Below are 26,946 nucleotides of genomic sequence, written 5' to 3' on the forward strand. Positions count from 1 at the left end.
TTCTGTTTCCTTTAATGGTTTATTGAAATGATTTTAAATGTTTCCATGTGAGAACATAGTAAGGGCAATGAATGACAGATTCATTTTATTTCGGATCGAAACTTTGGGAAACTGCCTCCGACTCCAGCACTCTGCAAGATTCAGTGCTAAACATTTGGGAAATGTGCGGCAAAGCCCGTCTGCTCTCACATAAAAAATACGACATATTCCCCAAATTCTCCAGCTAGCAGTCTTCCAGTTACAATGAAGTAGCATAGGATATACACTTAAAAAAACAACAACAACACAATATAGCCACACAGTAGGAGTCTAAGAGAAGAAAGCCCAACATCCAAAGTAACACTTCCATAAACTTTGCACCACAAGCTAACTGTAAGGAAAAATGTGCTGGCAAGAGTTGCAGTGTTAAGATGATGTTTCTTTTCATCTCCCAGAGACTTTATTATGAACTTCCATGGTGCAATTCCAAGTTTCTAAGTGACCTGCAGGATAAAAAAAAAAAAAATGATTTTGCTATCAAACCCATCAATTTAACATGCACACAGACATTAGCTTTCAGTCTATAGGCAGTTAAGGTCTAATATCAAATACTAAGTTACTGACAAAGATGGATTATAATACATGTAGATACAAAAGAACTTCCATGGAATTGTTCTGAGGTTTGGAAATTGAGTTATATTTCTCAACTAAATGCAGTATATGATCCCACACTGAATCCTGTACAGAAAGAAAAAATGTTTAGCAAAGGACATTATTGGGTCACTTGAAAAAATTGGTATATAGATGATAGATCAAATAAAAGTATCAATGTTAGATTTTCTGAAGTTGATCATTATACTAAGATTATTTAAGAAATGACTTTGTTCTCAGGAAATATATACTGAAGTATATAGGGGTATAGTGATAGGGCAGGTGTAACTTGGATGGCTCAGAAAAAAATTTTTTATCTATATACAGAGAGAAAGAGAGACAGAGAGACAGAGGCAGAAAAAATGGTGATGCCAATGGAACAAAATGCTAACAATTGGTGATTCTGAGTAAAAGGTGTATGAAGGCTCTTTGTGCTATTCTTGCAACTTTCCTCTAAACTCAAAATTATTTCCAAATTGAGGGGCACCTGGGTAGCTCAGTCATTAGGCATCTGCCTTCAGCTCAGGTCATGATCCCAGGGTCCTGGGATCGAGCCCCACATCGGGCTCCCTGCTCTGTGGGAAGCCTGCTCCTCCCTCTCCCACTCCCCCTGCTTGTGCTCCCTCTCTCACTATGTCTCTCTCTGTCAAATAAATAAATAAAATCTTAAAAAAAATTATTTCCAAATTGAAACACAAATAATAAAAGTTATACTTCTTTTGACTAATTATATCCAAAGCAAATCATTTCTTTTTGCCCCTGAGAAGTTGTGTATTGTGCTTATGCCATATTATTTTAAAATGTTATATATTGCTTTGAATTTAAACTTGAATCACCCTCCCTCCATTTCTGATGGAGGGGTGCTGAAGTCTCCAGCTATGATAGCGGAGCCAGCGATTTCTCCTTGCAGCCCCATCCATTTTTACCTCATGTAGTTTTATGCTCTGTTGTCCGGTGCACACGGGTTAAGGTTTGTATGTCTTCTCGGAGAATTGACCCTTTTATCAAATGTCTTTCTTTATCCCTGATAATTTTCCTTGCTTTGAAGTCAGCTCTGTCAGAAATTAATATAGCTTTTTCTTGTTTTTGATTAGGGCTGGTGTGATTTATTTTGTCTATCCATTTACCTTTAATCTATATGTGTCTTTATATTTGGAATGGGTGTCTTATAGACGACGTACAATCAGGTCTTGTGTTTTGATCCACTCTGACAATTTCTTTTTTCTTTTCTCCTTCATAATTTTATTATGTGAAAATTTTCATACAGAAAAGGTGAAATATTTGTACAATGAAGATACATGTGCCCACCACCTGGATTCTGTGGTTAACAGTTTGGATTTCCTTCCCTCTGCTTATATTGCCCATCTGTTCTTGCATGCTGTCTACTTTATCCATTAAAGCTCTCAGCGTATTAAATCAGATTTGTTTCAAATTCCTGGTCTGATAGTGCCAACATCCCTGCCATGTCTGTTTGTAATGCTTGCTCTGTTTCTTTACATTTTTATGTTTTATGCATTTTAGTATACCTTGTAATTCTTTCTTGATAGCTAGACATGATGTCCTGGGTAAAACGAACTCTCTAAATAGGTTTTTAGTGATGTGGTGTGGGGTGGCGAGGGGGGATGGGAAGGGTTCTGTAGTCCTATGATTAGATCTCAGTCTTTGGTGAGCCTGTGCCTCTGGACTTTGAACTTTGCAAGTGTTTCTCAGTTTTTCCTCTCCTCTAGCTGGGACCAGATGACTAGAGCTGACTGGAGTGGGTATTTCCCTTCTTCTAGGTCAGTTGGGCTCTGATAAAATGTCAACAGGTAGGCTACAGTTAACTAGTTGCCACTCAGGGCAGGCTTTGTTAAGAACAGAGTGCTCTGTTGTATTTAAAGATGATTCCTCGGGGCGCCTGTGTGGCTCAGTGGGTTAAGCGTCTGCCTTCGGCTCAGGTCATGATCCCGGGGTCCTGGGATGGAGCCCCACGTCATCGGGCTCTCTGCTCAGGGGGAGCCTGCTTCTCCCTTTCCCTGATGCTACCCTGCTTGTACTCTCTCTCTCTCTCTCTCTGTCAAATAAATAAATAAAATCTTTAAAAAAATAAATAAAAATGATTCCTCCCCCACCTCCCACCTCCACTCCTACCCCTCCCCCGCCCCCCCTCCGCCCCCCCACTGCTGGAAACATGAACGGAATTTTCTCCAGTATTTACTGTGAGAATCTGGCAGAGCTCCTGCAGGTAAATCTCACAAAACTGTGGGTACCCTGCTATGACTGTGTCCCCCTGGAGTTTTTAACCCTCCGAGTTGTCTGCACTGAAGTTCCTGTGATTTGCAAATTGCGGTTAAGGGTTTCCTACTCCAGCACTGTATTCCTGGCAGCTTCCGCTTGTGAGTCTTTGCTCCGGTAAACCCTAACTCCCTATATCCGCCTGTCTGTCTCTCCAAACTTGGTTTGGCCTTTGACCTCCCCTGTCTTACAGATCCAAGAGGAGTTGTTTTCTCAGCCTGTTCAGCTTTTTACTTACTAGGATGAGTGGCAGTCTCTAAATTCCTTGCCGGTGGAACTGGAAACCAGAATCCCTCAAATTGCCCTGCCCCTCTGTCTTGCTCCGGCCCACGATACTGTGACTTTGTCAGGGGCAGCGGTAGTCACGGGGGCACCTGTGTTATTGCTAGCCATGGTCCTGGCACTTTTCTAAGCCGTTCCATATATGTGAGCTCATTTAGTCCTTGTAACAACCTTATGAGATAGGTACTGTTCGAATCTTTTCTTTATAGATGAGAAACGGAAGCAGAGAGATTCACTTAACAATTCATGCCAGTTATTAAATGGGAGAACCAAGAGTCAACTCTGGGCTGTGTGACTCCAGAGTCCACACTCTTTATCACCAGGGTATCTGTTTTCTAGCTCTTTGGTATGGTCCTGTCCAATCAGAATCCATTTCCTGGTAATGTGCTCAGTATCTACATTTTCCTAGGATATGGTGTTGCTCATATTCATTTTGACTAATAAATGGATTGCTAGTATCAATACAGTATAAAAGAAATCCTTAAAACTATTTCACCAAATACCTGGATTATTTAAAAAAAAATTTCTTCCTTTCCCTTACTTTATGAAGCAATTCTGTGGCTGGAAATAAATAGAAAATTCTGAAAGAGGCATTGTTTTATCTTGAGGTTGAAAAAAGTTGTTTACTAGCTAAAAGACATGATACAATATCCATAAAACATATGGGTAAGGAAAAGACTCAGAAGCTGAAATATATAAAATGAAAAACTTTTTCAAGCAATAAACTGTGAAAGTATATTTTCCAAACTTTTTTTTTAAAGATTTTATTTATTCGACAGAGCGAGACACAGCGAGAGGGGACACAAGCAAGGGCAGAGGGAGAGGGAGACCCGGACTCCCCGCTGAGCAAGGAGCCCGACACAGGACTCGATCCCAGGACCCTGGGATCATGACCTGAGCCGAAGGCAGATGCTTAACTGACTGAGTCACCCAGGTGCCCTATTTTCCAAACTTTTTAAAAAAGATTTATTTAGGGGCTCCTGGGTGGTTCAGTCGGTTAAGCATCTGCCTTCAGCTCAGGTCATGATCCCAGGGTCCTGAGTTGAGCCCCACATGGGGCTCCCTGCTCAGTGGGGAGTTGGGTTCTTCCTCTCCCTCTGCCTCTGCCCCTCCTTCCGCTCGTCCTTGTTCTCTCTCTCTCTCTAATAAATAAATAAATAAATAAATAAATAAATAAAATCTTTAAAAAGATAAAAATAAAATAGAAGATTTATTTATTTTAGAGAAACAGCAAGTGTGAGTGTGCAAATGGGGGGAGGGACAGAGAAAGAGAATCTTCAAGCAGGCTCCCCACTGAGCATGGAGCCTGACGTGGGGCTCGATCTCATGACCCATAAGACCATGACCTGGCTGAAACCAAGAATTGGACGCTTAACCAACTGAGCCACCCAGGCATGCCTTTTCCATATATTTAACAAAAAGATTTTTCATTAATTTCTAACAAATCAGTAGGACACATGTATGTATATTTATATGTACATGTACAGCAAATATTTGAATAGCACAAGAAATATTAACAGTGGTTATTTCTGAGGAATATGACAGAGCTGTGGGGAAGGGGGAATTCTTTTGTTTTCAGTTTATATTTTCTGTATTGCTTGAAATTTTTACCATAAACATGTATTACTATGATAATGTTTTAAGCTAATTTAAAAAGTACATTACTCAGAAGTTGGAAAAGATGCTAAAGTACACAAATAATAAAGAATGAACAAAAATCATAGATGTGTTTTCTGCTATTTGATTTTCAAGAAGAGGACTTTATGGAAAGGATTTATCTCAAGACCTATCCCTACTGCAAAATGGGCACTTATTGTTTGGACATCCTAGGCTTACAGGCATTAATCAGCCTATAGAAATGGCTGGTCCCTAGAAAGGAACTTCTCAATCAGTTTAGACAGAGCACAGTGTTTTGAAAACATTCAGGACCATGTAGTTATTGCCAATTCACTTATCAACAATAATTACTGAATAGCCACGGCTTGCAAAGCACTTTATATACATGTGGGAAATAATAAGGAAATAAAAGATCTGCTTCCATCAAGAAGCCAACAATGTTCAATGGTTATGGAAGGAAATATACAGGAAATGAAATTATATTTTCAAAACAAACATACCAATGAGTCATCTTGAGAGCTGGATTTTCAGTACATAGGATGCATAGATGAGCCTCAGGGGGTCTAAGAACCTCTGTATCAGAGATGTATTTTTTTTCATGATTAAGTTTAAAGTCTAGATATCAGTGTGTGTGTGTGTGTGTGTGTGTGTGTGCACGTGCGCATGCGTGTGCACGTCTGCCTGTGTGTTATTTCTGGAGTTACTTTTCTCTCCTGTTGTTCTGTTTTACTATCTAAAACTTGCTATATCCAAACTCATGTTAAAAAAAAACCAAACACCTCATCTTACTTCAAACAGTTCTTCAGTAATAGATACGTTTCTAGAAAAGTTAAGTCTTCAAATCTCACTATAGCAAATATCTTTTTTTTTAATTTTTTTTTAAGATTTTATTTATTTGCGAGAGAGAGAATGAGAGAGAGCATGAGAGGGAGGAGGGTCAGAGGGAGAAGCAGACTCCCTGCTGAGCAGGGAGCCTGATGTGGGACTCAATCCCAGGACTCCAGGATCATGACCTGAGCCGAAGGCAGTCGCTTAACCAACTGAGCCACCGGGCGCCCTATAGCAAATATCTTTAAAAGAAAACTCAATATAGTAAAGATTTCCCAATAGTGGTGTTGTTATGTTACTAGAATAACACTTATTAAAACCCCAATGTGACCAAAGAATTCAGGTTGTTCCTAAAGCATTTGCTATGATGAGGTTATATTTCTCACCAGTCGATTGTTTGCCTCTAAAACCTGAATGAATCCTGGGCCTTATGTGGTCCAGTCTATTCAGAGATTCACATTAAAAGATGCACAGTACAGCAACCAAACTAGATAATAAGAAATTTTAATTTTCAATGTGTTTAATTTTCACTTGTGTTTCTTAAAGCAAACGCAGTTCATAACCTGGTGTACCAAGTTTCGAAATTCCCAATTTCCCTTTCCTACCTTACAACCCTGCAGCTGGTCCACAGTCTCTCATTCAACAAAGTCCTAAAATATCCCAGCCACCAGCTGCACCACTTATCTGATTCTCTCCCCTCTCAGCTTTTATTATGTTCACTAACTTGGTCTCCTGATGTCTTTTTAAATTTCCTTTTCACTTTGCGTGTTACAGTAGAGAGCCGAGGGCTGGAAGGGCCAAGAACTCTCCCGCCTTTCTCCTTTGTTTCTAGCCCTGTGCATCTCAGACCATTCTCTGAATTCTGCAGCATAAATGTCCCAGGAATCAGATGGACAGGGCGGGGGCAGCAGAGATGCAAAGCAGGCAAAGATAAAATTTCATTAGTGAGAAAGGGACCGAGAAGAGAAACCTTTAGGACACAGACATTCATATAACTCTCCTCAACACACTTAGTTGAATCAAAGAACTACAGCTGATTAACTCGTGAATAGTATTTCCCAAATATCATGGTCCGTATTTATTTAGGGTTTACTCTGCACCAAACACACATCTAATCTCTTAAAATGCAGAATCCCAGTTATTTATCCCGACAACCTGGAGAGGAGGAACCCTTATTTTTCTCACTTTGTAGAAGCAGAAACTGAGGCACAGAGAGGTTACGTAGCCTGCCTGAAGTCACACAGCTGGTACATAGTGGCTTCATTTAAATTTTATCTATCTATTTATTTGAGAGACAGAGACAGTGATAGTGACAGAGAGAGGCCAGGAGCAGGGACAAGAGGGAGAATCAGGTTCCCTGCAGAGCAGGGAGCCCGATGCAGGACTGGATCCCACGACCCTGACATTATGACCTGAGCCGAAGGCAGATGCTTAACCGACTGAGCCCCCCAGGCGCCCCCGTAGTGGCTTCATTTAGATTCAGACCCACAGTATCTAACTCCAAAGGCTGGACTTTTAACCACAATATCAGTAGAGTACTCCCCAAACCCTTGGGATCCGTTTGGTCCAATTTATATTTTTCGACCTACTTTGTTCTTTGGCTGGGTGTCCAAAGATACATTTTTTGATGATTTCCACGCTGTGGCATTTGCTTCCCTTGCAGAGCTGCTCGTGACATTTTTATTTGTTGGTCCCCTTCTTAACTTGACACCTAGAGACACATGTGGTAACCGTAACTGTATGAAAACCTTTTTTTTTTTTAAATGAGTCCACCCACAGGTTTAGATCCTTCCCTTCTAGAATGCCTTGCTCCCGTCACTAAAGGGTCTGAGAAGTAAGACTTCCCTGATTCCTATAATGAAGGGAAATTAAGTCATGAATCCTTCTGGTTTGTTTCCTCTTTATTCAACCGGACAGAGGAATCTTATTACCGTAACAACTTTGGCCTTACTTTGTGAGTTTAACTTTTAGGTTTACTTAAATTTCCCCTAAGCAGGTGGAAGGAAAGAGGCTTACTCTGTTTGCGGGCGTATTCTGCTGCTTTGGGTGCTGTTAACATGGCAAAGGGATGCAGGGAGAGGCGGAGAGGTGGAGCTCGGGGAACCTGAAAGGAAAACAGTCCTCTTTTTAACACCTGCTAGGTGTAGCGCTTGGTCTGTTGAACCAGCCCACAGTTCTTAGACAGCACCAAGCACCTGCTGGGGAGCCTCACGTTTCACACGGCATGCACGTTCGTACTTTGCCTTTTGCTCCCACTCTTGGTCCTCTTTGCCCAGGATGCACTTTCACACACTGATGCTCTGCACATCGTTGCCTTTTACCTGGGATAACCATTTGCTCCTTTTTTGCCTAGAGGCTCCTACTTTTCCTTTGAGATGTAGCTCACGTATCACCTTTTCTGAGACATCTGCCCCGTGTCTTCTCTCCTGCGCTGGCACCCCACGCCCCCACCTTACCCTAAGGCAGAATTACTGACTCACTCGTCTGGAAACTCAAAGCATGCACTCACACAGAGCAAGCCCAGTGTGTTGTAGTTAGTTATAACCCACTGTCTGCTGCTGCACTGGAAGCTTCTTCAAGTTTAGGACTGTCTCTTCATTCCTTCCTTCCTTCAACAAGTTCTCAGTGAGCACCTACCATGGGCCAGGCCCTGTGTCAGGAGCTGTGGTCACTAAGACAGACAAGGCTCCTGCCCTTCTGGAGCCGAGCGAGGAAACGCAAACAGTAAATCATCCACTGTGATGAGTTTAATAAACAAACCAAGATGATGTACTAGCAAGTGACTGGACAGCCACCACTGCAGATGGCCAGAGAAAGCCTCTAGAAAGAAGCAGTGCTTCTTCAGCTGAGCTTTCTAGAATGAGCGGCCGCCGGTTAGGGGACGGGCTGGAGAGGAGTGTTCCAGGCAGGGGGAACGAGAAGGTCTTCTTGGAATAACCTGTGTTTCCAGACACAGAAAGGAAGCCAGGGTGGCTAGAGCATAGGGAGAAAGGGGAAATTATAGATGGGGCTGGGAAGGAGGCAGGCAGGCGCCAGATAATCTGGGTCCTTGTGGGCCACGGTACGGAGCTGTACGTTATTCCAGGACTCAGTGGAAGCCATTGCAATATTTTTAAGCTCCAGTGTGATGAGGTCTGACTTAGGTTTTTAAAAAGATGGCTCTGGCTGCCATGTGGAGAACGGGTTGGAGTGTGGAAACAGGGAGCCCAGTTAGCGAATTTAACCTTTTCTCTACAGTGCCTTAGAGAGTGCCTAGTACATAGGAGGCCCCCAGATGTCATTGACTAGTTGAACGACTAGCATTCTAGCCAAGCAATAGTAGTTAACAGCATACACTTTAGGGTCAAACAGGCTGTATGTGAGTGCAGGCTGCACCATCTATCTACAAGATGTGTGACCTTGGGCATGTCACCTAACTCCTCTGTGCCTGTTTCTTCATGTGATAATAATAATACTGGTAATGAACTTATAGGGTTGTGGCAGGAATTAAAGTTAGCATATGTAAAGTACTTAGAATAGTGCCTGGCACATAGTACAATATATTGGCTTTAAAATTAATGATAATAATTATTATTATTTTTTTGATAATAATAATTATTATTTATATTTGTCCTAATCATCGTCATCTCTCTTTATTGTGTAGAATAACCCATGGCAACAACTTGGCCACCATTTCCTTTACAAGATCCTGCTTGGAAATAACTAATCAAATAACTAATAACTAATCAGAGCCAGGAGGCCTGAAGTAATTAATACCCCTCTAAAAGATCAATCATTTCCTGCTTTCTCACTGAGGGAGATTCAAGCTTTATATTTACAGATGCTCTAGTTCCTTATCCACTGGGGAAGATAGAACCTGATGATTTTAAAGGTCACTTCCAGTTCAAATATTCTATGAGTCCTGATAATCTGATGGCTCATGCAAGAAGTTCCTATGGCTTCCTGTGTGGCTTATATGAGAAATTATTCTCAAAGTAGGATGAAAATAAAATCCTAAACCTAGAATTGATCATACATTCTTTTTTTTACCTTAAAGCTATTTACTAATATCATCATTGTGTCAATATAGAAGTATTATTACAATTGTTATTTCTTCATTCATATTCTTATTAAGTGCTCAATTATGTCCAAAGCCATTCAACAAAAATTTCTTCTAACTGGAGGTGGGAAGAGAGAGAGAAGAAGATGGCGGATGTCATATAGGAACTTGCACAAGAAACGACCTGGATACATCATCAAGAGATGAAGAGTATAGATTCCTTTTTTTATTTGAGAGAGAGAGAGCACGCATGAATGGGGAGAGGGGCAGAGGGAGAGGGAGAAGCAGACTCTCTGCTGAGCAGGGAGCCAGGACCCTGGGATCATGACCTGAGCTAAAGGCAGATGCCTAACTGATGGAGCCACCCAGGCGCCCCAAGGGATGAAGAGTATAGCCAGTAATCTTCATCTGCCTTTCAGCCTGAGCAGTAACTTATTAAAATGTCATTTGGTATCACTGAGCCAGAAGGTAGAGAATTTCTGATTCTAGATGTCAAAGCAATTGAACATATGCTCATGAATACCATATTTTCCAAAGTAAAAGCAGGGCACGTGGTCCAGAAAGACAGCTTGTACTGTCCAATAAGTTTTTCAAGTGTGTTTGGGATGGTGCAACATCATATTTTCTAAACATTTTAAGATTAGTAAAGAGAGAAGGCAAATTTCAAACAGGAAGAGTACTGGAAAATCTAGGACTTGACTGATTATATCCTATAGCAGCTTTTCTAAAAATTGAGGCTCTGTGTAAATTTAAAAAAACAAGAAGAAGAAAGAAAAATGACCCAACCCAAAAAAAAAATAGAAGATTTTTAGCAGACACTTCACAGAAGAAGAACATAAAAATAGTTGTTCATTGGTAATCAGAGGAATGTGAAGATCACGGCCACCTAACAGACTGAAAAACTTAAGAAGCCTGAAAATAGCAAGTGTTGGTAGCAGCCAGATAAACTCATTGCAGGTGGAAGTGTACATTGGTATGACCATTTTGGAAAACAGTTTGGCTTTATGCAGAGTTGGAGATGCACATGTATCTGATGGGATGTGCATGGCATCTATGATGTAATGATTGGCAGTTTCATGCCTAGGCATAAGCCACACAGAAACTCTTTTACTGGACATAAAGAAACATATAATAGAAATTATCCAAATGTCTAAAACGGAAGAATATATAAAGAAATTGTGGCATACTCCTACAGCGGAATGCTATGTGCAGTGAAAATAAACTATGTGTAACCACAGGGATGAATTTGTGCACCATAGTATTGAATGACAAAAGAAAGCCATGGAATAAAGCATTTGTTTCACTTATAAAGACTGTTTTTTATATTACTTCTAAGCCATGGAATAAAACATTTGCTTCACTTATAAAGACTGCTTTTTATATTACTTCTATCAAGTTCAAAGAACATGCAAAACTAAACAATATATGGGTGAGACATGCATATGTGGTAAAACTAGAAAGAAAGACAAGAAAATTATAAACCCATGGTTCCAGATAGTAGAAATGTGGAGCAACAAGAAGAGTAGGGGCTGGAGAGGATGCACGGCGAGCTCCCAAACGGTTGATACTGTTCCATTTCATCCCCTTGGTGGATTTGTTGTTTGCTTGGGTTTTATACTTTAAACATATACCATAAGTATTCATTTGGACATAATGGATATCGAAAGCATGGTTTTCCATCTCCCTTCATGAAGATCTGCCAATATTGAGCTTTTGTTTAAACCTAATAGGTCCCTCTCCTTATCATGAAAATGCTTTTTCACTTCTGTACACTTCAGGCTGGATCAGCATCCTCCAAGAAGACAAAACACTCGGCAGATTATTGTAGTAAGCGCCTAGAGGCTGGGGCTGCAGAAGGGTGTGAGGTGGGAAGATGCACCTGCTGCAGAGTCGATGGACTCCTGTGGATGGGAAACAGGAGCGGGGGTGGGTTTGGAAATAATAACACTTAATGTTGAAGGCTCCCCACCCCACGCCAGCATCATGCACCTGATATGTGTGGTCTCACTGAATGCTCAGAAGGACCTAGTATAGTTTGGAAGTGTAATCATGCATATTTACACATAGGGAAATTGGGAATCAGAGAATTAAGTAACTTATCCAAGGCCACACAGCTAGGAAGTGGCAGAGCTGGGACGGAACACCGATCTGTCTGCCTCTGAAGAGCCTGTTTTGGACTCAGGATGGAGTTAAATGATGGCCCCTCAGACTTTGGGGTGTGGCTGCAGAAAGAGAGAAGGAGTAGAGGTTCTGATGGTCTCCAGCCACCTCTCCTTGTCTTCCTCTTCTCTCGGTTACACATTTTTACTCTCTCTGCTTCCCTTTCCTTTTTCCCTCTGTCTCTGACAAATGGAACTGAAGAATATTTCTATTGCTCGCTTGCTGTGTTGAAGGCAGATTTATGCTCCTTTTTCTTCAGCTTGAAATTGAGTAGGCGATTTTATATTTATCTGAAGCTAATCGTAAATACCGTCATTTGTGTGAAACCCTTAGTTGATTTTTTTCTCTATAGGTCCAAGGTCTTCAGCAGAAAAATGGCTCCCTGTCGTCAAATAGCAGCTCCCTATCAGGAGTAGAACCTGAGGATAATAGAATTGGTGAACAACATTGGACCCGTGATGCCTTTCTGTCACCAGGTGGCAGCAAATACTCCTGAAGAAAGCCGTCAAGCCTATGCACAACCTGTATTATATCATGCTTCCAATTCTAGTGGCCAGAACTTTTCCATAATCTAATTAGTATTCTACAGGGCTTTAAGCTCTTGCTTGGAGAGGATTTTAGCTGTTGCTTAGGAGACATGTTATCTAAAGGAATCAAAGTTTATTCAGATATATGCAGCCATTAGAGAAGAATCTTTGTCAATAACTTCTTTCGAACAATTTTTTTGAAATTATGTTAAACCTCGAAAGACTGTTTTAAAATAGCTCTTACAATTTAATCTTTGAAATGCTACATTTCCATTGAGAGGTTCTACTAATTTCTTGTTTAAGATGTGGAGGAGGTCCCTGAATTGAACTGACATATAGCCGCAATAGAAAGGCCTGGGCTGGCATTCTTGAAGCTGGGAGGATCTTGTGAGGTCCACAAGGGTAGGTGATCCTTAGACTCTGTATTTGTAGCTCAAATGGTATCGTACCCTTTGTGATAATTCAGTGTCTAAAATAGGCAAAGCTTATATTATGGTAATAATATATAAGGATGCTTGATGAGCTATTTAATTATTTAGAGCAGTAGTTCTCAACCAGCTGTGATTTTGCTTCTTAAGGGACATTTGGCAAAGTTGAGAGACGTTTTTGGTTGTCACACTGGGGGGAAGCTATTGGCGTCTAAAGGGTGGAGGCCAGCGATGCTGCTAAACATCCCACAATGCATAAGACAGCCCCCTGGCTCCGCCCCTACACACGCAACAAAGAACTATCCGGACTGAAATGTTGAAAAACCTTGATTTACAGGAATATAGAGGAAATCAGGTATTCAAATCCCAAGTACCAGAACCTTAACTATAGTTATTGTCTTGAGGTTACCATGTGCAAGCACTAAGGGCTTTACTGGTACTGATTCACCTCATTTCCCACAATAATCCCATTTTCTAGTCCCTGTTTTTATGATAAAATCACGGATGATGAATTTAGAAGACTTGCCCAGGATTCCTCTGCTCAAAGTTGGTTCAAACCCAGGCAGCCCGGCTTCGGAATCCTCAGGCTGAACCCTTACCCGCAGCTGCCTTCCAGTTACGAATCAATACAGGAGCTGACAGTCGTATCCGGTAACGATATACATGTGCAGGTGTTGGAAGGAAAGCTCCCTCCATGACGACACTACCTATTTCCCTTTCGAGCTGGTCATTGTGTAGTCCGTGTGCACATCTGGGCTTTTTGATTTTGGTCACCGAAGTGAGGACAGAGACTGTGCATAACCAAACAGAGAATGTGCTGAATAAAGTCTCTTTACTGAATAAGTGAAAGATGGGATGGATAGATAGAAATTGGCCAGCCCACCTCTAAACAGCATGGCTTCCTAGTCTGGCCCTTTAAAATGAACCTGGCTACTTGGTTACATGGCCTGAGCTACTTGGGCAACCATGTTTGCAAATCTTCTTGATTGATAACCCAACCAAGACTGGAAGGGTTCATAGGGCCATCCCTTCCAGGATGTGATTTTCCATATTTGCCCTTTGACCATGTGAGTTGAGGCCAACCAGTCAGGGCCTGATGCCTGCCCTAGCCATCCCCAGGCACCAGAAGATGTGGAAAAACACAATGGCTGAACCAGAAGGTGTTGGACTGAGATATTTATGTGTATATATTGGGGGGTGGGTTGGGGAAAGGGGAAAAGAGGGCAGTCTGGAAGGGAGAAAGCTACCGAAAAAACCAGGAGGAATGAAGCATTTTGGTTTGCTTGGCTATCTAAGGAACTAAAAGATCTTTCTTTAAAAGCCAAGGACAGCTTGGTCTCTGAGGAGCATTGGGCCTAGGGTGGCTTATATCTCAACCAAGGTAGAATGGCAGCTCCAACATAAGATATAAGACCCAAGAGAAAAGTTATCTTGTCTGACTTGTTCACCATTATACCCCTTGTACATAAGTTATATTGAATGAATGAGGTCGAAACTAGGGTGATCAGAGGAAAGGTGCTGATGTCCTCTGTGATCAAGGGACCTTGAGTCTTAGGACGAGAGCCAGCTTACATAGGGATTAAGGTGATGGGACAGTCAGATTCCAAGTTACAACACTTCTTAGTAAATGCTTGACTCTTAAGCTGGACCTGGTGAGCTCTTGATTTTATATGACCCCACTGTTCGCTGTATTGTCTACGGGTAAAAGAACAAGGGGGGCAGGCATTTCTGTGGTCATAGCCCTGCCCCCGCCCTGGCCTTCCTGCCAAGTCCGGGTGGGGCATCGGAAGTGACAGTGTGAGCAGAAAGCTGGGTATGAGGGTATGGATTCTCTCTTCCCTCCCTGCACACCCCTTCTGCACTACCGCCCCTTGTCTCTTCCCTTTTCTAGAGGTATCTACAGGTAAACCAATCGGTAGTTCACCTCTAGATACCAGCTTGTAGTTCATGTTTACTAAATGTGCCTACGTCCATAAATAGCAAAAATTGAACTGGCTATAAAGATCATTCAGAATATTCAAAAAAAATTTTTTTAGATCGGTATATGGAAACTCAAAGAAGGACAGAGACCTAGGGCTCCGTGGAAGCGGTGTCAGAGCTCAGGTCACCGGACTTCTGATTGTTGCTTCTTCTACTGCTGTGATTTAAAGGACTCTCATGTGAAGGAGAAGAGTGGTAGCAACGAACTACAAAATTTATCATGAGATTGAACCTTGCAGATCTTCTCCTAGTGCTAAATGTTCTAGTACATCATGCAATAGGAGCCCCTGGACTTGCCAAACCTACATTACAAAATGTGTAGGTGAGAAATTCTGTTCGCCGGGAACAGAGGCAGAATCTAGACCGTCAGCCTGGTGCCGTATTTGTTGCCTCTACTCAGCCTGACGCAAAATACTTGTTGTTATTACTGACACAGCCCTCACGTAAGGAAATCATTTTACAAAGAGTTGTTATCCAGGTAAGATATGGCTACATCTGGTTTTGTACATTTTGATAAAAAAACTGTTGTTTCATGCAGTTGAAAATGTTAAAAATACATTATAAATTTATAAAATAAATTTTCTCTAAAAATCCCTTTTATTGATAGTGTCAGATCACCCCTACCTTAGTAGCCCCAGAACTGGTAGAAGAATCAGCTCCATACATTTTAAAGACTTCCTCAATTGGGATACTGTTCTGTTAAAAAAAACCCAAAACAATAGCACCAACAAATGCATCATCATATCATGGTTTTTCTTACATTACAAAACAAAGCAATTACAGCTCCGGTATGTCTAGTATCATGCCTGGATAGCATGGGCACTAAATAAATAACTTCTGAATAAATGGATAAATCAGAGTCTACAGTATCTAATTATATATGTCTTTCATTCTGGTTTTTTGCTTTTTAAATAAATGTTTTCACAATACCATATAGAAGTCAAAGACTTTTTACTATATCTTTAAAACTGAAACATTTAATATTAGTAAATCCTAAGCATTCAGAAAGATCGGTTGAAAAATAAAATAAATATGCATTAATATAAAAATGCACATAATAAATATAAAATCTCCATATATGCAAATAGTGTTCTTTTCCTTACCATTAGGATTCCAGCATAAGATGATAAAATCATTGCTTCTCTTTCTTTCCGGTTTGGATGAACAGGTCTGCCATGAAATGGTATTTTCCTGAGGGGGAATATGAATAAATAACAGTGGAAGGTTTATTTTTGTTCTTTTTGACACCTGGCAAGCTTATAATAATAATAATCCATAATTAATCTCCAATGGCCATGTGTTATGCACTTATTTACGAAACTGAGGTGATCAGTCTGCCATCAGTAAAGGACATACTTTGAATTCTGAATCTTCTAACAATGGTGATGAATTTGCCTTCTGTCTATGTTTTCACAGCTCTCAAACACTGGCCACTATGGTGGACAATTATGGTTTTGCCAACCTGTATCCTCTTCCCCTTCTTGTGGCAGAACTCTCCCTTCTTGCTGGGGAGAACTGCCTTACCCACTGTAAGCCTATCTGCTTCTAGGGAAGCCACAAACACCCTAGATTCCACGGGTGGAAAATACACTGTGGACTAAGCTAGTCAGAGTATTCCATTCCTCTCACCCTCAACCTCTGGACAAGTCAGGGGCTGAGACACAATTGAGACACAATTCTGTGATTTTTTTCTTAATCTATTCTCCTATGGACTGAATATTGTGATAAAATGGGCTAAAATTAAGAATAATGTCCACCGCTGGGTGGCTCAACCGGTTAAGCACCTGACTCTTGATTTCTCAGGGTCCTGAGATCAGGTCCTGAGATCCAGGCCCATGTTGGGCTGGCTCTGTGCTGAGTGTGAAGCCTGCCTGGGATTCTCTCTCTCTCTCTCTCTCCCTCTGCCCCTCACCCTGCTCACACATGCCCTCTCTCTCTCTCTCTCAAAAAAAAGAAGAATGTCCACCCAGAGGAAATAGTCTAGAAGTAAATCCTGATGACATGATTTGAGTTCTGAATCAAGCCATGTCTAATGTAGACCTACCCCTGGACTTTTCAAATAAAGTTAATAAATTCCTACTCCCCTCCCATTTGGCAGTGTGTTTAAGTCTGTTCAAGCTGGGTTTTCTGCTTATTACAACTAAACCCTAATTGATATAGCTATCCAGGACAAGGTATGTGTTCTAAGGCGATGGAACAGAAAAAATAGCTGGCCTCTGGAAGAAGCTATTAAATCCTGGTCTCATTAGTTCCTTATTCTTACCAACTGAGTGAGTCTGCCTGGCACACATGAACATGCCGATAATCCTGGAAAGGATTCAAACAGCTGTAGTTCAAATAGCTCAGCTCAGGGATCTATCTAGTTAAATGCTTCAGAAATTGTGTTTGATAGTCCTTTGAAAACAACCGCAGCCTTTACCCACAGAATTGACCATTTAAAAAAATCACGACACATGCACAATAAAGCACAGTTATATTTCTAAGACACAACATTATGTGTGAGAAAGATCATCTGACAGAAACCAATCAGCAGAGTTGCAAAGTATGTAAACATGTCTATGTTGACAACTGCGGGGTTTCTTCAGGTATCTAGCTGGCGAGGGATACTCACCCTGCAGCGTTTTCAAATCAGAGTGCCTCATGGTGGAAGATGCCAGACAGAAGCTTTCTCTATTGCTACTCATAGTCATACATTTAAAAAAGAAGAAGGAAAAAATACTATTTCAACTCACACTTTTTCCCACTCCAGCCAAGTTAAGTCTTCTGAGTGATCCAGCCATTGCAAAGCAACATTGATGGCCAAGTCATAGTGTGCCTGGAAGCAGGAAGCACAGACAGCAAAGGGAGGGGCTTGGACATTGCCTGGAGCACCCCCTGGACCCAATGACAATGGCATTGTTAAGCCTAGTCTATTATTTTGTCATGTCCACAATGTGAGGACCATCCTCTATGTCCAGTAACCTGATGCTCAGACAGATTATTTAGAGATCTTCAGTCATTACATTTTCCTCTCACTAGGGCTGTTTTTTAATTTTTGATTCATGGTGACAGGAAAAGAAAGGATGGATTCTTGGAAAGAAACTAGGAATCGGGGGGCACCTGGGTGGCTCAGTCGGTTCAGCATCTGCTTTCAGCTCAGGTCATGATCTCGGGGTCCTGGGATCGAGCCCCGTGTCAGGCTCCCTGCTCAGTGGGGAGTCTGCTTCTCCCTCTCACTCTGTCCCCTCCCCCCAGTCATGCTCTCTCTCTCTCTCTCTCAAATAAATAAATAAATAAAATCTTAAAAAAAAAGAAACTAGGAATCAGGGATTCTAGATTCAAATCTAGATATTGCCACAACTCACGGTATATCCTTGGGTAAGCAACTGATGTTCTCAGGGCCTCAGTTTCCTCAAATTTTAAAATAGAAAAGGGTGAAGGTGGGGGAAGAGGGCCACAGAGAATGATTTTCAGTTCTGTGAGCGAACATCAGACATGCACTCCCAGGAGCACAGGAGGGTCAGGGGGAGATTAGGAGGCTTCTGAGGGGAGGTCCCAGTGGAACTGGGGCGTGAAGGACAGGACGAGGAGAATTCTATAGGTGAAGAAGGACATCCTGGATGGAGGGGCCAGGGTGAGCAAAGGACTGGAGGTAGATTCCAACTGAGTGGCTTGCTAAGAGTCCTGTATACAGTAAAAAGCTGAGGACCAATTCGAATGTTCATTCCTATGCTATTGACCATCTTTCTGGTAATTTCTAAGCATATTCACCTTGTCCCTGTCAAAATCTTCCTTTTCTCTCCACTCTATCCCCACCTCCAGAAAAGGGAAGGTTGGTTTTGTTTTGGGGGTTTTAGATGGGTTCTAAGGTTCTAACATTGTCTAAACAATGTGCAGTTGACCCTTGAACGCCCAGGGGTTAGAAGCACCAATTCCTGCAGTCTAAAATCCTTTTATAACTTTTGACTCCCCCCAAACTTAACTACTAATAGCCTGCTGTTCACTGGAAGCCTTGCCAATAACATAAACTGTCGATTAACACATATTTTATATGTTATATATATTATATATTGCATTTTTATAATAAAGTAAGCTAGAGGAAAGAAAATGTTATTACGAAAATCGTAAGATGGGGCGCCTGGGTGGCTCAGTCGTTAAGCGTCTGCCTTCGGCTCAGGTCATGATCCCAGTGTCCTGGGATCGAGCCCCACATCAGGCTCCCTGCTCTGCGGGAGGCCTGCTTCTCCCTCTCCCAGTCCCCCTGCTTGTGTTCCCTCTCGCACTGTCTCTCTCTCTGACAAATAAATAAATAAAATCTTAAAGAAATAAAACACTAACCATTTAAAAAGAAAAAAAGAAAATCATAAGATAAAATACATTTACAGTACTGTACTGTATAAAAAAAATTCCGTGTATAAGTGGACCCACAGAGTTGAAATTCGTGTTATTCAAGGGTCAACTGTACTTATTTCTTTCAGCAACTAAACCAAACTAGAAAGTGAACAACAACAAAAAAGAACCATGATCAGTGGTTGAAACCTAATCCAAAGGTTGGTGCGTGGACCAGTAGCCTTGGCATCTCCTATTTGCTCATCACAAATGCAAATTCCCAGCCCCACCCAAACCTCCTGAATCAAAAAGGCCTTGCACTAAGACCTCATTAAAGCTTGAGAAGCATTTATTTAATCGATTTAATTTCTCCATTTAACATGTGCACAGGGAAGCACTTTAGAACCCCAAGGCTGAACTGCTTATACGGCTCCAGGGAGGTCAGGCAGGGGGAGGGGCGGGGAGAGAGACTTTCTTCCTTCTAAGTGCAAGAGGAGTAAACAGGTAAGCATAAAAAAAGCTGAGGGTTTACTCATTTCTTTTGAATTAGATCTTTATATAATTTCTTCCTTAATTTCTGTGAAGTGAACTTTCATTACATAACATGAATCTGAGTTTCAACATGAATAATGAGGAAAGATTTTAGGATTATTCATTCATTCTGTGGTTTTCTCCATGAATGCAAATGGTAAAAAACAAAAGAAAACGTTATTATATTAGAGAAATACATAAGTCATTTTGTCAAAAAAAATTTTTAACATCATGTATCTAACATTTAACCTTTCACTCATTTGCTTTTTAATCTTTTCTGGGAGAGAAAGAGCAAATAGCAAAAGTCTCATGACTTATTTTTTCTCATTCTTTTTGCTTTCAGTGTAATGAGTCGAAAAGGCCATGTGGAGGGCCTTAGGATGAGAAGATGAGGAAGAGGACATTCTGGGACGATCGAGATTAGCCTTGTTCATGATCTACATTAGATCCTTGTTCCGACCCCTGAACACAAATAACACAAATGTGACTTGCATTGGCATGCCTTTCTTTACCATATCATCTAGAAAGGTGAGTTGCCTTCTTCCTTTTGGGTCAAATTCATTTTCCCGAAGTCTGATGCCAATATAATCTCCCCTTAAAAGCAAGAGAGCAGCATTGAACCATTGGGAATGAGAGGGGAGCTCTGTCTGCAGAAGAGCGTTCTTCCCAGTCCCTCCCTCCTCCACCAAAATACAAAGTCACTTGTGCCTCTGGTAGCTCAACTGATATTCATTTTGATTTAAATAGCAATCCTGCAATGTATAGGTTTTAAAACGTCTAACCACTAAGAACTTCAATCACATTTATCTAAAAATAAATATTCACATAGGAACAGAATTGATAGGAACGCCGGGGGGGGGGTGGGGTGGGGGGCGTGACACATTCCCACACGCAGAAATGATTTCCCAAAACCAAAAGGATTGAGACCCACTGTTTAAAACAAAGATTCCCTCGGTGGGGCGCCTGAGTGGCTCAGTCATTGAGCGTCTGCCTTTGGCTCAGGTCATGATCCCAGGGTCCTGGGATCCAGCCCCGCATCCAACTCACTGCTCGGCGGGAAGCCTGCTTCTCCCTCTCCCACTCCCCCTGCTTGTGTTCCCTCTCTCACTGTCTCTCTATCTGTCAAATAAATAAATAAAATCTTAAAAACAAATAAATAAAAAAAAAAAAAACAAAGAGTCCCTTGCTGCCCATGTTAAACTCAGAATGTCCAAAGTTGAAAAATTCCAACTGTATGATGTTCTGTACGGATGTGTTCTCTTGCCCGAAGGCCTTTTTTCCCCCATTAGAATGCAAATACCCCGAGGAGGAGTTATGCATAAAAACAAACCAGGAATTCTACTTCAGTGTGTCTTGTACAATAGTTTCCTAGCGGCCCTGGCAGGAGGACAGACAGGGGGCTACCCCTGGGGGGAAGTCAGGAAGAGGAAGAGGGACCCGATGAAGGAAAAAGGATTCTGGGTCCCCAGGGTCCATCTGCACAGATCCACACTTGGACCTAAGGCTGGTTCTGTTTTCAAGGTCTTTACCATGCACTTTGGGCAAGCCACTGCCAGGGCGGAGGGGGCCAGGGGGAGTAAGTTTGTGTCTGGTTCCCAAAAGCTCTTCTGAGTCATTAAGCTAAAATTGATAAAAATTCTCAAGTTTTGCTTTCTAATTCCAAGATACTCTATTTAAAGTAGCCTAACTGTATTCTTTGGTTATAAAATTATACTATATCAGTTTTGAAATTCCAGTTCTATGTGGAGGAATTGACATTTCTGATAACAATTTTTTTTATTATATTATATTGGCCTCCAAACACATACATGTAAATATGTGTAAAGTCATATGTTTTTTATTCCAGGATTTCTTAAGGACTTGTTTAAAAATAATTACCATAGTAGGCAGAGAAAAGACATTTGATGGGGACTGTGTGAAGGTCTTTGATCAAAAGGATATTATTGTTGTGCCCATAACGTATAAGAAATAGAATAGCCTTTCCCCCCCTTTTTATGTGCTCTGTGATTTTCACCAACCTCTTAAAAAAGTACCAAGTCACAGAAAAGCTACCACAGGAGAAAATTTTTTTTCCAGGGGAAAACTTGACATTTTGTTTGTTTTTTATTTTTTTTAAAAAAAGTTCAGATGTCAAGAGAAAGGAGACGAATTATTTAGTCGGTAAGACTGACAATACCCGCGGCAAAAGCTGCAGTTGAAATGCTGGGCCCTTGGGTACATTTTGCAGAAATCTTTCCTATATCTTTTACCAACAGGGCCCTTTTAAAGGCACATTCTGACCAGTACAGGCAGTCTGGGCTGGGGGCTCAGCTGTTAGGCTCTAGAATGGGGATGCCTCTGATAGGCACGATATGCACGATCCTGGCAGAAACATCCTCCCAAGAGAGTCAGCATCCTGCTTTGCACCACATGTGAGACTTCTCAGGCAGGAGGCAGAGACTAGATCATCTGGCTTTCTCCTGTAGTGCAGGAATAGATTCTTCCTCAGATTTTTACCCACCCCCACCTCCTGCCAATATCCAGACCATCTATGACCTGAAACCCACCGAAGGCCGAGTGTAATAAACAAAAATTTATTCTCAATCATACTTACAGGAGCTTTTTCATTTCCTTCTTTAGGAGCTTTCTTTCCATGATTAAAGGCTTATCGAGCTGAGCAGGTATCTGTAGGTTACACTGTACCTGGTATCCTTGGGGAAGACCCAGCCTCTCTGAGCCTATAAGCTACAGCAGCAAATCAGAGAGAATTTGAGTTAGGGATGCTATCACTCCAAATACCAGTCATGGAGTCCTAGGCTTTGGAAGGGATCCGGGAGTGTGCAGAGCTCAGACCTCTTATCCAGCAGGTTCCAGATGATAATTAAACTGGCTGGGGGGTGGGAGGGTAGTGCACTGTACCTTGAGTTTGTCTGACACCCCTTATTTTTTCCAAGTTTCCCAACATCCATCATTTACTTATCCTTGCAATAAACTAGCAAGTAAAACAGTCATGGATCATGTAAGAGTAGATGAAACTATTTGGATAGAAGCATCTAAACATGCTGTGATCTGAATATGTAAGTTCTGTGTGTATTCAACATAGTGATTCTCAGTGAATCCACCTTGGTACAATGGCTCATAATGGAATTTTCTATAGAAGCCATGTACAACTTCCTATGGCCAGAAGGTCCTGGAAAGAAGATGTCACCATGGCAAATATGAGGCCATGTCTTCAGTTCTTACCCTCACATTGAACCAGAAATTGGAATTTAGGTAATGGGATTAAAAGGGGTTTGAAATCACAAAAAGGAGTTTATAAAAAAAAAAATTATCACTTTTAAGATTTTATTTATTTGAGAGAGAGAGAATGAGAGACAGAGAGCATGAGAGAGAGGAGGGTCAGAGGGAGAAGCAGACTCCCTGCTGAGCAGGGAGCCCGATGTGGGACTCGATCCCGGGACTCCAGGATCATGACCTGAGCCGAAGGCAGTCGCTCAACCAACTGAGCCACCCAGGCGCCCCCCAAAAAATTATCACTTTTAAATGGGGTGCCCACCGAGAGGTATAAGTAGGATATCAACTATGTCTGTAATGTTTTATTTCTTAAACGAGATCAAAAGCAAATTGTGATGGTTAATTTTAGGTGTCAACTTGGCTAGGCCACTGTGCCCAAAGATTTGGTCAAAAATTATGACAGGTGTTTCTGCGAAGGTGTTTTTTTGGATGAGATTAACATTTAAATCAGTGAACTTTGAGTAGAGCAGATTACCCTCCATTATGTGACTGGGCTTCATCCAATCAGTTGAAGGCTTGAAGAAAGATCGACTTCTCCCAAGCAAGAAGGAATTCTGCCAGGAGAACCCTACCCTGAGTCTCCAGCCTGTCAGCCTATTCCTTCCGATTTTGGACCGGCCAAGCCACTGCAATCACGTGAGCCAATTCCTTAAACTAAATCTCTCTGTGCATGTATACACATATATACATATATTTTCTATTTCTCTGGGGAACCCTAATACACAAATAAAAAAAAATGTTAACATTTATTGACTCTGGGAAGATAAATCCACAGATGTTCATTATATTACCTACTGTACTTTTGAAATTGTGCATGTGTTTTTAAATCACTACCATAAATACGGTTGGAATAAACAAAGCTTTAGAAACTTTTAAAAAAAATTGCAGCCTATAAACATTAAGCTTTATTTGATTCAGCTCATCAACAATAAGCAGAGAGAAAACAGGATGTCATTAATTTAAATGACTTCTTCACCAGACCAATTTCATTATCTTGGACCATTCTTGTTGCCACTACATCTGCTTCAGTCTTGGATGGGATGTGGAAAAGATGAAGGTGAAAGGAGGAGGCAAAGTAAGAGCATTCCATAGGAAATGAATGAACCACATAGATAGTAATATAGCTCTCTATGGGAGAGCCCACCGGGAGAGAATACTACAAGCCAGAGAGAGGACCTCGTAGCCTAGAAGGAAAAGCACTGGACTGGGGAGGCCAGATGCTGGGATGTGGTGTCCACTGCGCCACCGACTGACTGGTGTGGCTGTGGCCAAGCCTCTTGGCTCTTCTGCACCCCAGTTCTGGGTGTTGTCTAAAAAATGATGAGCCTGGCTAACGTCGTCAACAACAACCTAGCACTCGAAACTTCATAAAGGCTAGCATTGTGATTCTTCTACTTCACTAAGTTAGAAAAGCATTTGTTGGTAGAACATTTGTCTTATCTCAATTCCTTGACAAGGGGGTGGGTGGGTTCCCTTAGCTTTGATGCCTTTTTAAAAAGCAAAAGACTTAGCATTTGCTTTAACCCATTCTTGTTTGTAATTCCGAGGCAACCCTTTGATTTTCAGACTTAGAAAGGATAAAATATGCGTCTCTTGGCTGCTGTGACAGTTTCCTCTTAGACCCCCCCGCCACCATTCAATGTGGTATAATATACAAACGTGGAAATCTTAAAAATATGAGCATGTCCCACCCCCAGGAGGTCCAAAGACCCAGTAAACCTATCTGCTAGCTGTGTCACCTTGGATAAGTGAATTTGTGTCTCTGTGGTTGTGTGTTTCCTCTTCTGTAAAACAATCATCGAATGATTGGAGAGGTCCCTTCTAGCCGTGGAGCTCAGTGACTTACAGGCATGGAGGAGCTCTGCCTGCTTGAAAGGGGGCCATTTGCAAAGACTATTTAGTTTAAATTTGAATTCAGCCAGTCACTCTTCTTTTCCATCTATAGTATAGAGCTTTAACAAAAAACAAGACTCTGGCTGGAAATACACTCAACAGAGCTAATGGAAAGAGGTCAGCTGTCTTAGGCATTAGCTCTTTCCTAGAAACCAACCCCCTAGAAGTCACAGCCTTGCTCTGTAAGAACATCCTGCCCTGAATATCTGTACACTCCATGCAGATCCCCTGTCTGCTCCCCTACATCTACGATACAGGACTCTCAGATGGTGTTTTATTAGGTGCCCAGCTCTTAACAAATCCCCCTTTCAGAATCTCTCACCAACCAGAGACCGATTCCGGAGCTTTTGTTCTCTCCCTGCTTCTGGAGGCGTGCTGGAGCCCCGAACATCATGGGCTTGGGCTGGTGCTCACAGACATCAGGAAAGCACATGCTTTTTTTTTTTTTTTTTTTTTTGGTTGCTAGGAAACAGTGACTGAATGAAAATAATTTGTTTTTACCCAGCCCCCCTCACCCTTGCCGTCCTGCAGGGGAAAGAATGTCATATATTTAGGGCAGGACTATAATCCTGACCTGGAGTTCACATATCTTTTTACCTGAGTAGGCTTCGGTTTCCCACCTAAATGATTAATCGGAAAGCCGAGAGGATGCGAGAAGTCCCCCCCCGACACCACACACACCGGGGGGTTTATAGCACTTGGCTGCAGACTCAGGAGTCAACCAACTGAGCAGAGATTGCTGGGGAAGCCAAAGAGCCTGTCATTCCTTGCACAGTTCGGATGCCCAGAAGCACCCAGGATGATTCTACACAAAGTGGTGGGAGTCCTGAAGAACCATCACCCTGATGTAAGGTATCACCATTTACCCCCTGCTAAGTGGTCTCCCTGCTCACACACTTGCCTCCTCATCCTAAGTACTTCCTCCCCTGCTTAAAGCTTGCTCTCGGTTTCCCACGGCTCTTAGCAGAGGACCGAAATGCACCGTGGCCTTTACGTGCATCAACTCCACGTCCCCGGACAGAGCAGAGTTTGTTCTGGTCCTTGTGCGCCTGGGCGTCCGTATCACTTCCACTCCTCTCCCCTGCCCAAGTCTCAGGTGTTCCAGGAGTGACAGTAAGAACTCCAGATTTGGATTTTCATAGACTAGTTAGTTGTTCACTCCACATTGAATTGATAGTATACCCAGATGTTTCCAGGCTTTGTGAGCCTAAAGTTTATACCATTTGAATTTTATGCAATTTAAAAAAAAATGCAGAATTGTGAATACAGAATTGAATGTTTTTTAGAACCATTAATCACACAGCTGACAAATGCCACACATTAAAAAATAGGAAAAAAAATCACAGCATTATCTTTATTATTAACTGAACTAGCCTAAAATTCTTTCTTACATACTTTTTGATGACTTCTTAACATGACCAAGATCTTGTAATATTATTTTCCATTGAGAGATTAGAAAGATAATTCAGTCTTTCTTCGAGTGTGGTTGTTTACAATTGTTTTAAATTATGAATAAAATATTAGAATAAATGAAAAGTTGTTTTTCAGCTTACTGGCTCCCTGTTAGTGATGCCACAATTTCCTGCTCCCCCGAGACGCTCCTTGCCCAAGGGACAACCCTGGAGAACTTCAGCCTTGACCTTGGCTAGGCCTGTTCACCCTTGCCTTCCTTCCCCATCTCCCTCCCACCCCAGCAGAAGCTGCTGCAGCTGGTCCGACTCAGCCAAGACTTATCAACTCCAGTGCTCTCCTCCCCAGCTTCAGTCCTTGGAGACCCAGAGAGGGTCCAGGTGCTCAATGGACCAACAGGGCTGCTGGTTGCCAAGACCCAACACTGGTGGAGGTAAAGCTAACAGTGTACCTGCCCTGCCCCAAAGCCGGAGCAGCCACCAGGGCATGGAGGGTGATGCCCAGGCTGCAATTATGCTGCTTCTTCCTGCTTCCCCCATACAGAACTCGTCCAGCCTTTGAAGAACCCAAGAAAGTGAGGAGCCCTTTGCCTCAGCTGCTTTAGCTTTGGAAAAAAAACCCACCTCTTCTTATACTGATTGTCAAGACGTTAAATTGAAACAAAACAACACAACCCCCAAAAGCACTTCCATACCACAGTGAGAAATTCTCAGTTCTCACAGCATATCCCAGAGGCAGATGTGAAAATAATATCTATGTTTTATAC

General features: G+C 41.9%; 1 protein-coding gene across 1 annotated transcript; it reads right to left on the minus strand.

Annotated features, from left to right (window-relative positions):
* On the minus strand, window positions 1-25,204 carry C4H2orf80 (chromosome 4 C2orf80 homolog). Its single transcript, XM_036070887.2, has 9 exons — window positions 25,097-25,204; window positions 22,198-22,328; window positions 20,117-20,198; window positions 17,498-17,580; window positions 15,869-15,956; window positions 15,390-15,461; window positions 7,648-7,735; window positions 7,221-7,342; window positions 1-482 (listed from the first exon to the last, which is right to left on the minus strand). The coding sequence occupies exons 2-9, from the start codon at window positions 22,236-22,238 to the stop codon at window positions 474-476; spliced, it is 585 nt and encodes a 194-aa protein (XP_035926780.1). The 5' UTR covers window positions 22,239-22,328; window positions 25,097-25,204; the 3' UTR covers window positions 1-473.
* Between the last annotated feature and the right edge of the window lie 1,742 nt (window positions 25,205-26,946).

Source organism: Halichoerus grypus, chromosome 4 (genome assembly GCF_964656455.1).
Source record: "Halichoerus grypus chromosome 4, mHalGry1.hap1.1, whole genome shotgun sequence".
Taxonomy (NCBI): domain Eukaryota; kingdom Metazoa; phylum Chordata; class Mammalia; order Carnivora; family Phocidae; genus Halichoerus; species Halichoerus grypus.